We start from the raw sequence: 15,199 nt of genomic DNA, 5'->3' as shown, positions 1-15,199 counted from the left end.
GTTGATGGATATAGAGCCCCCCCTACTATCTTTATGGAAATCACGTCTAGAAAACCATGCTTTAATTTTAATATTTTAATATATTCCTCAATTATCATTAAAAAGAAGAAGAAGAAGAAGAAGAATACAACCACCGTACGTCTAATTAATGGAAATGTTTAAGATATATTGAAGCAATTGAGGTTTCAATTTCTTCACAAGAAACCAGTAAATAAAAATAACTCAAAAACAAAAAATAGGAATGTGAAGAAAAAACACACTCATTACTCTTGCAAGGCTATCAGCAAGAATATTAAGAACCAGCTGCCATTTCTTATCAATCAAAAATATTTAAGAAAAAAATTCACTAATAATAAGATTAAAAGTAAATTAGTGTGTTATTTATTGAAATAATTAAAACCAGCTCAATTAATGCCTCTATAATAATAAGGTTTTTTCCTAAAATAAATGTGTTATTTATCAAAATTAGCAGTTTCTCTATGTTCTTAATCAAAGGTATTTCATTAAAATATAAAAAGCAGTTTCTCATTATGGCTGTGGGAAATTGCCGCTCAAGTTCTAACTTTTGGGTCTTTATCAGTCAAGCATGTTTCATTATTTTAAAAATAAATTTATTTTATGATACAAATGAATCTGCTAAGTGGAAGAACAACCGTGCTGAGGATGTAGAAAGCAGTTTCTCTATGTTCTTAATCAAAGGTATTTCATTAAAATATAAAAAGCAGTTTCTCATTAATTATGGCTGTGGGAAATTGCCGCTCAAGTTCTAACTTTTGGGCTTTTATCAGTCAAGCAATATTTCATTATTTTAAGAATAAATTTATTTTATGATACAAATGAATCTTCTAAGTGGAAGATGATGAGCTACCAGTCTACCACTCCCTTTTGACTTTTGCTGGCCTGCCAAATAAATAAAGAATTCCTCTTGATAGAATTTTCTTGGAAATGATGAGAAAATTTTAGAATTTTCTGGGTTGACGCCAGCAGTCAACGACTATCTTCCATTCCCTTGGCATCGTGTTCCATGCCTTTGCAAAATATTAAAGGCTCCACTGCCTCTCTAGCAATAAGATTATTTTTTTATTTTTCCCCGAATACAGGTGCCATTCCACAATCAATTTTATTTATTTATTTATTATGATTTAGTGTTATGTTAATCAGGCACCATGATATAAAATAAAAAAATAGTGGGAACATAAAAAACATGTTTTTATGTTTGAATATGTAATATATACGGAAGGAATAATATTGTAAGAATAAATTTAGTTTTATGGCGTACTAAAGTTTAAATAGGTGACTTTAGAATCACCAAGCAGTGAATCACACGGGAAGATTGAAAGAATAATTAAAGTGATTTTACTAACATCAATTTGAATTGCATAAAAGTAATTAACCGAAAAGTTGACCCCAAGTCAAAGTCTTTTGTCGAAAAAAATTAAAGTGTTTAAATTTTTTTATGTTTATGTTTAATTGATTTTTTAAAATATATATATTTTAAAATTATTACTAACGGCGATAGACATAATTTGTTGATATATTCTATAAAGTTGAAAAACAATCACTGCAAATGTCATTGTTTACTCACCGATAGAATAACAAATAGTCTGTTTGACAGTAACATGTCAGTTCAATAACGAACATACCAACAAAAAAAATCTCCAATGGATTGACATACGGTTTTTCTGTTGGTGATATGTTAGATTTAGTGATGGAAGTGGGTACAATTTGTTTTTGCATGATTTGTCTGTTTATAAATTCATATGCAAAACTATTACCAGCAAACCACAAATTACTAACGAGAGTTTTTTCGATGAATTATTTCTGTTCATGATCACATCGACAAGTTTTATGTTGATGGACTATGAGTATAAATAATGACAGAAAATTTCATCAACAAATCTAAAAATTCTGGTAATGATGGATGATGAGTTATCCATATAAATCTCCATAAACTTCTCTTGTGGCATTCACAATTCTTTCAATACACATGATGTATTAGCTACATGTTCAACTTTACATGTTAACAAAGTGACTATAAATTGCTTATTTGAACTCAATGTGAATGATATGTCTCCTATGTAGAAAACAAAACTCGTAGTGCTCTTTCTATCATTCATATCTCCATCTCAATCACTATTGTTATAACCTACAAGATCAAAATATTAGAATATCTATAAAATAAGCTAAAATCAACAACACCTTTGATATACAAAAGAATTCGCTTTAAAACTTTGAAATGAGTCATAGTTAATATCTTCATAAACCTACTCATAAGTCGAACTCCATAAAGAATATCTAGATGAGTGTATGTCAAATATCTCAAACTCTCAACTATGCTTTTGAATGCTGTAAAGCTTATTTTCTCTCCTTCATCATCGTTAGACATCTTCACTCCACACTTAACTAGAGTATTTATTTTTGTATAATCCTCCATCTTGAACTTCTTAAAAATTTCATAAACTTATCTTGGCTTATAAAAATTTATCCTCTCCTTCATCTTAATCCTTGAATAGTATTTGTTATAAAAAAGTAACAAGACATTGCTTACCCAATTCATAGCATTGTTTGGGCTTGAGTTATATGGGTAGGCATTGTTTCGATATGGTAAGGTTAGGCTGTTCTGTTGTGGTGTTAAGAAAGAATATTATATCTATATTCCTAATTTATTTATTTATTTTAATAAAATATAAAATCATTTTTAATCTCGCGGTAAGAATAGATCTATAAACTTAATCTCAAAACTTGAAAACTAACTTGAAGGTATTAAGTGATCATACAAATAGAAAACTAATATGTTGGGCAATATTATTCTAAAATAAAGGGTGATAAGCAATAACATGTTTGCAAGGAAACAATCTACTTTGAATTATAATCATTACGTTAATGAATATCCTTGATTGAAGAGAAGTAGTATTTTTTTTTTTTTGCATAGTTTTGAAATCTAGCCCGGCCCGATGGGTCGATCCAAAATTCGGACCGGGGGCTAGAACCAGGTTAGGTTTAAGAAAAAATAAAGAAAGTCAAAACCCAGGGTGACCAAGCAAGAAACCTGATTGCAATCCATTGATTTTTGTTTTTTTTTACTAAAATGATGTCATTTTAATTTTTTAAAGAAATTAAAATGGACCCGGACGACCTGGTGACCCGATCAAAACCTGATGATCTGGTCAAAACTTAGAACATGGGTCTTGAGTCAGGTTAACTACTGAACCGGTTCCAAAACTATGTTTTCTGGATAGAATTTTCTTGGAAGTGATGAGCTACCTCTCCATTTCGACTCTGCTGGCCGACTGTTCTGGGAGAATATTTTGTAGACCGTGTTGACGCCAGCAGTCAACAACTATCTTACACAGTGTTTTAAAACCCGGACCGGCCCGGCGGGTTGACCCGGGACCCGGCCGACCCGGGCCTGGGACCGGTCCGGGTGGAGGCAAAAACCCGCTCGGAAATTGGCCCGGCGAAACCCGGTCGACCCGGGACCCGGTCCACCCGGTGAGACCCGGCTGTCTATTTTATATACGTATATAAGCTAAACAACGTCGTTTTTGGCTTTAGCAGAAAACCTAATCCCTTCTCTCTTCAAAGTTCACAGCAGCCATATCAGTTGCAGATTAGTTGCAGATCAGTTTAAGCCACACGCAAGCCGTAAGTCCCCATCTCTCTCTCCTTCCAAAACCTAAAAAATAACACAGAACACTAAAGTAAAAGAAAACAAAACCTATTCTTCTGTTTTTGTCTCCAAAAACCCTTGCTTCTTCTATTATGCCTTCATAACAGTAATTGTAATACGCAGATCCAGTAACAAACCAGAAGAAGAAATAAAGCCCGAACTCTTGAAGACCTGGAATGGCTAAGTTAGGGCAACAAAATGTGGAATTCTCAATTCTCGTGAGTCGAGCGGAGGATTCATTTCTTTCTTTGAAAGAATTGGTGGACAAATCCAAATCCACCCAACAATCTGATTCTAACAAGAAGACAAGAAGACTAGTCTTTTGAAGTAATTGGTTCACACTCAACACTCAATGTCCTTGCTAAATGGTGCCAACAGGTCAAGAAGATTTTTTTTTTATTGGTTGGGTTTTTGTGTGAAAGAGTTAAAGAGTCAATTTGATTCACGCCTCAGCAATGTATGCTTAGATATATATTTTTTTGGGTTGACCCGGGTTGAACCGGGTCAACCCAACTGACCCGTGACCCGATCATTATACCGGGTCGACCACCGGGTTGGGTTTAAAAACTATGATCTTACATCCCCTTGGCATCGTGTTCCACGCCTTTGCAAATTATTAAAGGCCCCAAAGCCTCTCTAGCAGGGGCTGGGGTGAGAAAAAAATTAAAAATTAAATTAAATTGAGAAAATAAAATAAAAAACTGAAAAAATTAACCTAAAAAAACATTAATTAAACCGATTATAATATTTTAAAAAATATTCAGTTTGGTTTAGTTTTGATTTTATAAACCTGAAATTAAAAAACCGAACCGAACCGAAAAATAAAAAAACCAAACCGAAATCAAGCCCATTAAAAAATCCCAAAAAAATATAGTTTTTGGTTTTTAATATAAAATTACAGAACCAAACAAAAATCAATCGGTTTGAACTGGTTTCGGTTTTATTTTTTGTATTTTATAAAATTTGGGTTTGGTTGTTTTTATAGGTAAAAACCGAACCGAACCGAAAATGATTACCCCTACTCTTTAGCAATAAGATTATTTTTTTTTCCTTCAATACATGTGTCATTTATCAAAATAATTAATTTAATCGCATACAAAAAAAAATCGATTCAACTACCATGCATGCCATTTCACAATTAATTTTTTTTATTATGATTTAGTGTTATGTTAATCAGGCAACATTTAATTACCATGATATAAAATACAAAAACAGTGGGAAGATAAAAAAAAAACATGTTTTTTTATTTTTTTTATTTTATAAGTATAAATTTTACTCTAATTTCATTCTACAAATATTGTAAAAAAATATTTATTTTAAATTTATTTATATTTTTATTGTTCAAAAATTAAAAGCTAATCTAAAAACAGTTAACTCTACATCATTATTTTATAAACGAATTGAATATATAATAAATACCGAGTGAAAGAATAAATTTAGTTGTATAACATACGTACTAAAGTTTAAATAGGTGACTTTAGATTCACCAAGCAACGGGAATATTGAAAGAATAATTAAAGTGATTTTACTAACATTATTGTAAAAAAAAAAAAAAATTGAAATCACGTCTTTTGTGGAAAAAGTTGACCCCAAGTCAATTAACCAAAAAGTTGACCCCAAGTCAAAGTCTTTTGTGGAAAAACATGAATAAAAGGTTAACGTTGGCCAGCTCACTTTCCATGAAGATGATTGATACAGAGCCCTCCCTACTATCTTTATGGAAATCACGTCTAGAAAATCATGCCTTAATTTTAATATTTTAATATATTCCTCAATTATCATTAAAAAAAAAAAATGCAACCACCGATTAATTAATGGAAATGTTTAAGATTGAAGCAATTGAGGTTTCAATTTTCTTCACAATAAACCAGTAAATAAAAATAACTAAAAAAAAAAAAAACTAGGAATGTGAAGAAAAAACACACTCATTACTCTTGCAAGGCTATCAGCAAGAATATTAAGAACCAGCTGCCATTTCTTATCAATCAAAAATATTTAAGAAAAAAATTCACTAATAATAAGATTAAAAGTAAATTAGTGTGTTATTTATTGAAATAATTAAAACCAGCTCCAATGCCTCTCTAATAATAAGGTTTTTTTTCCCTAAAATAAATGTGTTATTTATCAAAATTATCAATTTAACAAAAAAAAAACTAGATTAAAAAGGGAGCAATTTTTATTATGATCTGGTGCTCTTTTAATTAGGCAACATTTGATTATTATCGTGATATAAAATACAAAAATAGTAAGGACAAAAAAGATGTGTTTATATGTATTTTTTATTTTAAAAGTATATAATTTTAGAAACAATTTTCTGTATTGTATTTTTAATCAGATATGTTTTTAGTTTTTGAAAATACAAATAGAGGAAGAACAACCGTGCTGACTGCTGAGGATGTAGAAAGCAGTTTCTCTATGTTCTTAATCAAAGGTATTTCCTTAAAATGTAAAAAGCAGTTTCTCATTATTGCTGTGGGAAATTGCCGCTCAGGTTCTAGCTTTTGGGCTTTATCAGTCAAGCATGACTGATGAAATTGCCGGTCATTTTTCATTATTTCTTTAATGGGTCCAAGAGGGTTTGTGGGAAATTGCCTGCCTCTGAGCTGTTTAATTGAAACCACTACTGATGTTGATGTGATTCCTTTTATTTTATCTTGAAACCAACTGTGAAACAACTAGGTCAGATTTTGGTAGATTCTTAGTTTGCTCCTTCAGATTTCTCAATTGCATCTTGAAATTTTAGTTTGTAACAATCGCCTTCTATAGTTTGTAAAAAAAAAATGACGAAATTTGAGAGAATTAGTTTTTCTAGAAATCCTAAAATTCTTTGTCAATGTGATATCCCTTACATTCTCTATCTGATCCTTCATAGCTTATTCTTACTGAAATACTAATGTGAGAGTTAACTTTGTCAATGTGCCAATATTATTATTAGTAGTATTATTAAAAAATAAGAATAATGAATTTATCTTCTTTTATAAAATTTGATGATCAATCGATCTTATTTATAGGTTTTAAGGAATTGATCATGAACTATGACCCACTTGAAGTGATTTGTTTGAAATTGGTTTGAGGATTGAAAATTTATAGGATATAATTAATAACTTGACTTTAATTTAAAAGGATTAATGCACATCATAAAATTTCAACTAATATATATATATATAGGAACTGCATGGCCAAAAAAAACGAGGAAGTATTTTCAATATTTTAGCTAACAAATGATTACTAATTGGTCATTGATGAATTGTTTATATTGGATGTAAATATATTGCAAACAATTATCCACATCCAAAGTTAAGGGTATGTTTATAAAAATTAAATTTTTTAGGACCCTCCTTTTCAATTATTGAAATCTTGAAGGATAACAGAAGAAGTATACAATATCATTGTGACAATAATAATGTAAGGTAATATATAGACAAAGTGAAGAAAATATTAGAGCAAAAGACGTTTTTCCAACCCACTAATTAATTCCTTCAAGAGGAAGATTCTCTATTTCTTGAAAGGCTAATTTTGCACTCCTTTTTTCTTGCGCTCGGAATGTATTCACACTAAATTTAAAATTCAGGAAAACTAAATCTATGATTTTTTTTTTATATAAATTGATTTTATTGATAATTTTTTTATCATCCCATAGTTACCTTAAATAAACCTTACTTTTATTAGAGAAATCCAGGTCAATGCTATACAACTCATTTTCCACGACGATGATGGATCGATGTAGAGGATCAGTTGCTACTTTCTATGTGTGGAAAATCATGCCTTAATTTTAATGGTGTTGGCAATTAGACGAAACAGTTCCTAAGAGGTATAGCATGATGGTAAAGGACTTGAGATCTGCACAGTAGGTCTCGAGTTCGATTCATGGCGTGTATCTCTTATAAGAGTCTGAGATAATCGGGGTTTTACTTGCTCATCTAAGCCCACAAAATTAGACAAAATAGTATGGTTGATAAAATGAATCATGCCTTCTCTTGACAATAAGTCTATTGTTCATAACACAATCAAGAAGCCATTCATTCACACAAGAATATTAAGAGCTAGCTTCATGAAAAAAAAAAAATACACTCTCATGATCAATTTTTGGAGTTGAACCTGAATTGACTAAGTAATTTCTCATTTACGAATGATAATTTATATATATTCTTATTTAATTATTACTATGATTAATTTCCTGTAATTTGATCGAATGATCTAATTAAGTATTTAATATCAAAACGAAAAGGATTCTGATGAAGAGGACACTGCCGTCCTTTGCCATCCGAGATGGGTCCGATAGACCATCATCCATTTTTTTCTTCCACGAGATGGGCCTGTTGGATGGGTGCCATCATGAATTTTTTTTCTAAAAGATATTCAGATTAAAAGTATTATAAAAAGAAACAAAGAGATTATATGTAATACAGATAAATGTTAAATGTATCAATTCAGATATTGTGAATTATGTACTAAAACTAGCTTAAGAAAGTCATGAATTATATTTATTCTCCCCGAGGAGATGGGTCCGTGGGATGGGAGACAGTTGCCATCATGCAGTTTTTTCCACGGCATGGGTCCGTGAAGTCCTCTATAAAGCCCTCAACCTCCTCGCTAGCTGTCTTCTACAACAAATATTGATCACCATTTATATTTTGATATTAAGATGGGGCTGTTCCTTCATATGTCGATGGTTTTAGCAATTATGATGGTTTCCTTGGAAGGATGGCTGCCTCTTGGTTGCTTGGAGGAAGAGAGAATCGCTCTGTTGCACCTCAAAGATGCTTTTAACTATCCCAATGGCACCTCCCTTCCCTCCTGGATAAAAGATGATGCCCACTGTTGTGACTGGGAACATATTGAGTGCAGCAGCAGTACTGGTCGAGTCATCGAACTCGTTCTTGACAGCACAAGGAATGAGGAAGTGGGAGATTGGTACTTTAATGCCTCCTTGTTTCGTCCTTTTCAACAACTTGAGTGGCTCTCCTTGTCATATAATCGCATAGCTGGTTGGGTTGAGATCAAAGGTTTGCTTTTTAATTGACCTCACTTTTGTATTACAAAATATTTAGAACTTGAAATGCGATTTATTTTTTAAATACATCAAAATAATTAGTATCATTTTGGTTCTCAATAGTTTTTCATAGAAGAAAATAAAAAACATATTTGATTGAATTAATCACCGCATTTATTATTTTTAGTGAATAATCTTAAAAAACAAAACAAATTTTTAAAACAACAAAGGATGATTTTTTTTTTGTTTTCAAATTTATGAATAAAATATCATGTTATTAGTATTATCATATCATCGGACCACCATAATTATCATTATGATATAAATATAACCTTACAATTATAATTACAATACTACTATATATCACTATCATGACTATAATAATCAATACCTTTATTGTCCTTTTTCTCGTATCAGTATAAGAATCTCTTTTATCATATCAAAAGTCCCTTGGTTTTCTTGTTTTTCCGCATGGTGTGGTTTTGATCAAATGACATTGAGTTCGGGTTTTTCAAAGTTCCCTACAATGTAACAATTTTTTTGATAAATAAATAATATTTCTTAATTAAAATAAATTTGTTTATCGGATTGAAATAAATCCATTATTTTATGATCGCATGGGAAACAATTTATTTGGCTAAGAAAAACCATATTATAACTATATTACTAATTTATTTATTTATTTTAATTAAATATAAAATAATTTCTAGTCGTGATATACTCCGTGTCGTTAAGTAGAACAGAGCTATGAGCTTAACATCTGAGAACTAAAATGACGATATTAGGTGATCATAAAATATTTGTTTTTTCAACTTTATTTGAACTGTGAATCCTCCTATTTCAATAACATTGTTCTATCATTCTCTTAACTCACACTTAGTATAAGTTACAATAGAACGGAGGGGTTAATAAATTTGAAAGTTTTTTATTATACTAATCTTTTCTTTATTAGATTTAATTTCAGAAAACACAATTTATGTTTTGTATTGAATTAATTAATTATTTTATATATATATCAAGAATCGTTGAGCAGCGTGCAGTACTTGCTATTGGACGGCAATAATATTAACAAATTGGTAGCCTCAGGTAAGTAACACCTTCACATTACTTGCATGAAGATGATGATGGCTTCATAACAACATCTAACCAAGCATACTTTTTTGCTTTTGGAAAACCTATGAAAACGGTTCTTTTCTAACCTGCAGGTCCAAACAACTTGAGATATCTATCCTTAAAAAATATCACAACCAATGGGAGTAGCTTCCAGTTACTATCATCATTAGGAGCATTCCCAAACCTTACGACAGTTTATCTGAACGACAATGATTTTAAAGGAACAATATTAGGTGATGATAAGTTATATTATATATAGTGATGTTTGTTCGTGAAAGTTGTTAATATATGAAAAATTCAATTTGTTACTTCTTTTTTTTTTAAACAGAGTTGCAAAATTTGAGCTCCTTGGAAAAATTGTATCTAAACGGTTGTTTTCTAGATGAAAACTCTATTCAAATCCTTGGAGCTCTATCTTCTCTAAAATACCTATCGTTGTATGAAGTCAGTGGCATTGTACCTTCTCAAGGTAAATTAACAAATTTTAACTCTTTTTCTTTGGGCTTTGATGTTCTCACAACCTATTAAACAATTTGTCTTTGCCCCACCAGTAAGATGGTTCACTTTACAATGTTTTAGTTTGATCTATTTTCTGTTATTCTCCAAAAATATCTTCGTTCCTTGATAGTCTTCTCTTGAATATGATCAGGTACTACTCCATTTTGAATTTGCTGGCCTAGCATTCTGTGGGTCTATTTTATAGATTGCCAAATAGTATAGTCTTGGAGAATTCTCATATCTATTAGTATTTGAATTCATACCACAACTTTTTTTGAATTCATACCACAACTTTTTTTTAATGAATATAATTTCTTGTTTAATTGATTGTGGCAGGCTTTCTTAATATTCTAAAAAACTTGGAGCACTTGTATTCGAGTAACTCTACTCTCGATAATAGCATCTTACAAAGTATTGGAACGATAACCTCTCTTAAAATTTTAGAGTTGGTGAAGTGCAGACTAAATGGTCAATTACCAATCGGTAAGGTTAATTACTCTTATTCTCTTTAAGTTATATATTTTCCATTAAATAGTCAGAGTTTAAATTTTTCTAAATTATAATGTAGGTCTATGTAACTTAAATAATCTCCAAGAGCTAGATATGAGGGACAATGATATCAGTGGTTTCTTGATTCCATGTCTGGCAAATTTGACTTCCCTTCAACGACTAGATCTCTCTTCCAATCACTTAAAGATCCCTATGTCATTGAGCCCATTATACAACCTTTCAAAACTCAAGTCTTTTCATGGTTTGGATAATGAAATATACGCAGAAGAAGATGATCATAATTTGAGCCCAAAGTTCCAGTTACAATCCCTCTATTTGAGCAATCATGGACAAGGTGCAAGAGCATTTCCCAGGTTCCTTTACCATCAGTTGAACCTACAATCTTTGGATCTTACAAACATCCAAATGAAAGGGGACTTTCCAAATTGGCTGATAGAGAACAACACATACCTAGAAAATCTTTATTTAGAAAATTGTTCTTTTTCTGGTCCATTCTTGTTGCCAAAGAATTCTCATATGAATTTGTCAATTTTAAGTATATCCATGAATTATTTACAAGGCCAAATCCCTTTAGAAATCGGAGCTCATTTGCCAAGGTTAACAGTTTTATTAATGTCTCATAATGGTTTTAATGGAAGCATTCCATCCTCGTTGAGTAACATGAGTTTGTTGAGAGACTTAGACTTGTCCAACAATGTTTTGACTGGTAGAATACCCGAGCATCTAACCACAAGTTTATGTTTGTTCAACTTTCTCATACTTTCAAACAACAGTTTGCAAGGGGTGATTCCTGATAGCATATCTAATTGTAGCTCTTTGCAACTTTTGGATGTTAGCAACAACCATCTCTCTCCCAGAATCCCTGGATGGATATGGAGCATGTCTATTCTTGATTTTTTGGACCTATCAAGGAACAATTTCTCTGGTCCTTTACCACCTACCATAAGTACTTCTTCAACATTGCGGTATGTGTATTTGTCTAGAAATAAGTTGCAAGGATTGATTACAAAGGCATTCTATAACTTTTCTACGTTGTTGACATTAGATCTTTCCCATAATAATTTAATTGGTACAATTCCAGAATGGATTGGAAGCCTATCTAAGTTGAGATATCTTCTCTTGAGTTATAACAAACTCGAAGGTGAAATTCCAATTCAATTATGCAAGTTGGATGGGTTAACCCTAATTGATCTATCTCATAACCATCTTTCTGGAAATATCCTCTCTTGCATGACATCCCTAGCTCCATTCTCAGCACTAACCGATGCCACTATTATTGAGACCTCACAACAATATTTGGAGTTTACAACAAAGAATGTATCTCTCATTTATAGAGGAAGCATTGTCAAATTATTTTCTGGAATTGATTTCTCATGCAACAATTTTACCGGGAAGATTCCTCCTGAAATTGAAAACTTGAGCAAGATCAAGGCATTGAACCTTTCACACAATAGTTTGATTGGACCAATTCCACCAACATTCTCGAGGTTAAAGGAAATAGAGAGCTTGGATCTTTCCCACAACAAATTGGATGGAGAAATCCCTCCTCAACTTACTGAACTATTTTCTCTAGAAATTTTCAGTGTGGCACACAATAATCTGTCCGGCAAGACTCCTGCAAGAGTTGCACAGTTTGCCACATTTGAGGAGAGCTGCTACAAGGATAACCCTTTTCTTTGTGGAGAACCACTACCCAAAATATGTGGTGCGTCTATGCTACCATCACCAACTTCAATGAACAATGAAGATAATGGTGGCTTCATAGATATGGAGGTTTTCTATGTGAGCTTTGGGATTGCATACATCATGGTGCTGGTGGTGATAGTTGCAGTTCTGTACATAAATCCATATTGGCGACGAGCTTGGTTTCGTTTCACTTTACTAAGGTGAGCATCAACAATTGTTATTATTTTGTGGTGGACAATCTTCTCATTTTATCCAAGTTCAGATTTTCATAGCCTTGTATCTTGATGGTACTAAGACTTGGTGCATCGTTATGTATTTTAGTTTTGAGATTTAAATAAGTATAGACGCATGCTCAAGCAATGTTGTATTAATTTTCATTTGTGTTTTGTTTTTCCTTTTAGCCTCTGCGTGACATATAATAAATAAGTTTCTTCAGTGGTTGCTGGATGATTGGATTAATAAAGCGTAGGACAAATAGTTTCTATATGAATTAATTGGAGGATGTCTTGGTATTCTGGATTAGGTTCGGCAGAGTGTATATTTAAATAAAATAAGATTAATAAAGGGGAGCAATTTTGATTATGATTAGGTATGGAAAATTCCATGCATGTGGCTTCTTGAAACTAAAAAAAAAAAAAAGGTATAGAGATGTGTTCTCATAGTAGTATTGGATAGACCGAGGTGAGGTGAAGTGAGGTAGGATTGCTGAGGAAGAGGTTGTTTCAGGTCAGGCCTAACAGCCAGGGTGATTATTTTTTATTTGATTTGGTTCGTTTTTTATAAAAAAGATAATCAAACCGAATTTTTATAAAAAAACTGAAATTGGTTTAAACCGACCAGTTTTGGTTTGATTTTTTAAGATAAAAATCGGTTCAAACCGGTTTGGCTCGAGTTTTTCTGTTTGACTCGGTTTTTTTCCGGTTTGACTCTGTTTTTTTTCCAAAAAAAATTTCGGTTTGGGTTCGATTCGGTTTTTTCGGTTTCAGGCTTATAAAACCAAAACCGAACCGAACCGGTCCGTTTTTTCAAAATTTTAATAAGTTTAATCGGTTTTTTTTTTACGGTTTGGTTTTTTCGGTTATTTGTTTTCCGGTTTTCTCTGTTTAATCGGTTTTTTTATTTTTTTGCTCACCTCTACTAACAGCCATCAAGATCTACATTTAGGCCTGGCAGCTGATTTTTTTTTTTTTAAATATGGATTTTTTCATACACCATGAAGATCTACATGTAACATAACAATATTGAGTTTGATGCACCAAAACACAGTAAATGGCCTTCTACAAAAGGCAAAGCAGTCAATTTGGTTATGGCAAGCCATTTACACCAGACACGCTGCGGTTTCCCTCGCTCAGATGCTCTCCTTTAGACAAAGCTTGCACGGGTGGATCTATGAGCGCAGGAGGGATTGCAGCTCCACAAAAAAAATAAAAAATAATCAAGTCCCAAAAGCGGGAGCAAATTATACTAACACTTTGTTCCAATTTCCAACATCCATTTAGAATCACTAATCATTATCAATAACGAACAAGACAATCTTGATAAATGAGATTTGACTCTGTAATTTTAATGTATAGAAATCAATGGCCTGAGAAATGCAAATTAAAATCCAAAGTGTCAGTATCAAGTTTTTGATCAATTTAGGTAGAAACAAACACCTTTCTATTGTTTTTCCCATCTATGGTGTTTACTCTTCCCGTTGGCAGAAAAACATCCTAAAGGCAGAAGTTCTATTGCACAGTGAGAAAGAGCATGAGAAATACACAACAACAGAGATGCATGAATCCTTCTCCACCAGTGGTTCTCGTCCGTCGGATCATTGTGGTTCCTCTTTGTTGGATTAGAAAACATATGAAACATTTGGGATCTATTTAATAAGTCTTATTATAGTCTTGGGACTCATTTAAGATATGGGTAATATATTAAGAGTTGAGTTGAGTTTTTTTCCTAAAAAACGCTTTGATCCTTTGCTGCGTCCATGACCATGACTATTTAGGTCGGAAATAATTTACATCACTGCAATACCTTCCGTCAACAAAATATCTTCACTTGGAATGGTAAGGGTCATCAGAATTTCCCAAGAAAGAATTAACTAAAGACTTTAATTAATGCTGATGATCATAAGCATATGATTTGCTAAAGAGAAAATTATGTATTTTGCTCAAATCAATTTGTCCAGTTCGGAGAACCTTGAAACAAAAAGAAAAAAGAGAGTTAAATCTTGTAAAATTAGCTACCATTAAAAGTAAAAGAAACAGAACAAGAAGGTGGGCTCCGCAACAAATCTAAAATATCCTCATAATGCATTAATGTAAAACACACAGGAAATCCCAAACAAAAGACCATCTAATACCTCAGGTAAGTGAGATATTAATCCCTTTTCAAGTAGCAGCATAGTATTTATCTGTTTGGGAGTGTGGTTATGATTATTTTTTAAAGTATTTTTTACTAAAAAATACATCAAAATGATATTTTTTTTAATTTTTAAAAATTATTTTTGATATCAGTGCATCAAAATAATTTGAAAACACTAAAATAAATATTAATTTAAAACAAAAAAATAAAAAAAATTAATTTTTTTTAAAATATTTTTAAAACACAAAAACAAACCCCTCTTATCAAAAGAAAACATAATGAAAAGAAAGATTTTACAATCTTTTCAAAGCTCACTGTACGTATAGGATATATAGGGATAATTATCTTCATCTAGATTATCTGAACTACCCGCAACA

The 15,199-nt window shown here is 31.8% G+C and overlaps 1 protein-coding gene and 1 pseudogene across 2 annotated transcripts in view; both read left to right on the top strand.

Annotated features, from left to right (window-relative positions):
• LOC127904687 (uncharacterized) overlaps window positions 1–6,199 on the top strand; it is a 17,877-nt pseudogene extending 11,678 nt beyond the window's left edge.
• Window positions 6,200–8,291: 2,092 nt separating this feature from the next.
• The window catches only part of LOC18101666 (receptor like protein 21), a 58,535-nt gene continuing 51,627 nt past the window's right edge, over window positions 8,292–15,199 (top strand). Inside the window, exons 1-6 of one of the 2 annotated variants that reach the window (XM_024592976.2) lie at window positions 8,292–8,676; window positions 9,684–9,749; window positions 9,869–10,009; window positions 10,105–10,245; window positions 10,611–10,757; window positions 10,843–12,927. In XM_024592976.2, coding sequence (XP_024448744.2) covers window positions 8,316–8,676; window positions 9,684–9,749; window positions 9,869–10,009; window positions 10,105–10,245; window positions 10,611–10,757; window positions 10,843–12,674 — 2,688 coding nt within the window. In that variant the 5' untranslated portion in view covers window positions 8,292–8,315 and the 3' untranslated portion in view covers window positions 12,675–12,927. Of the gene's footprint in view, window positions 8,677–9,683; window positions 9,750–9,868; window positions 10,010–10,104; window positions 10,246–10,610; window positions 10,758–10,842; window positions 12,928–15,199 lie in introns of those variants that run through there. The other variant, XM_052449033.1, reaches the window with a different exon arrangement.

Source organism: Populus trichocarpa, chromosome 18, assembly GCF_000002775.5.
Source record: "Populus trichocarpa isolate Nisqually-1 chromosome 18, P.trichocarpa_v4.1, whole genome shotgun sequence".
Lineage (NCBI taxonomy): Eukaryota > Viridiplantae > Streptophyta > Magnoliopsida > Malpighiales > Salicaceae > Populus > Populus trichocarpa.
Note: the sequence above shows the minus strand (reverse complement) of the source record. Positions and strands in the feature narration are given on the sequence as shown.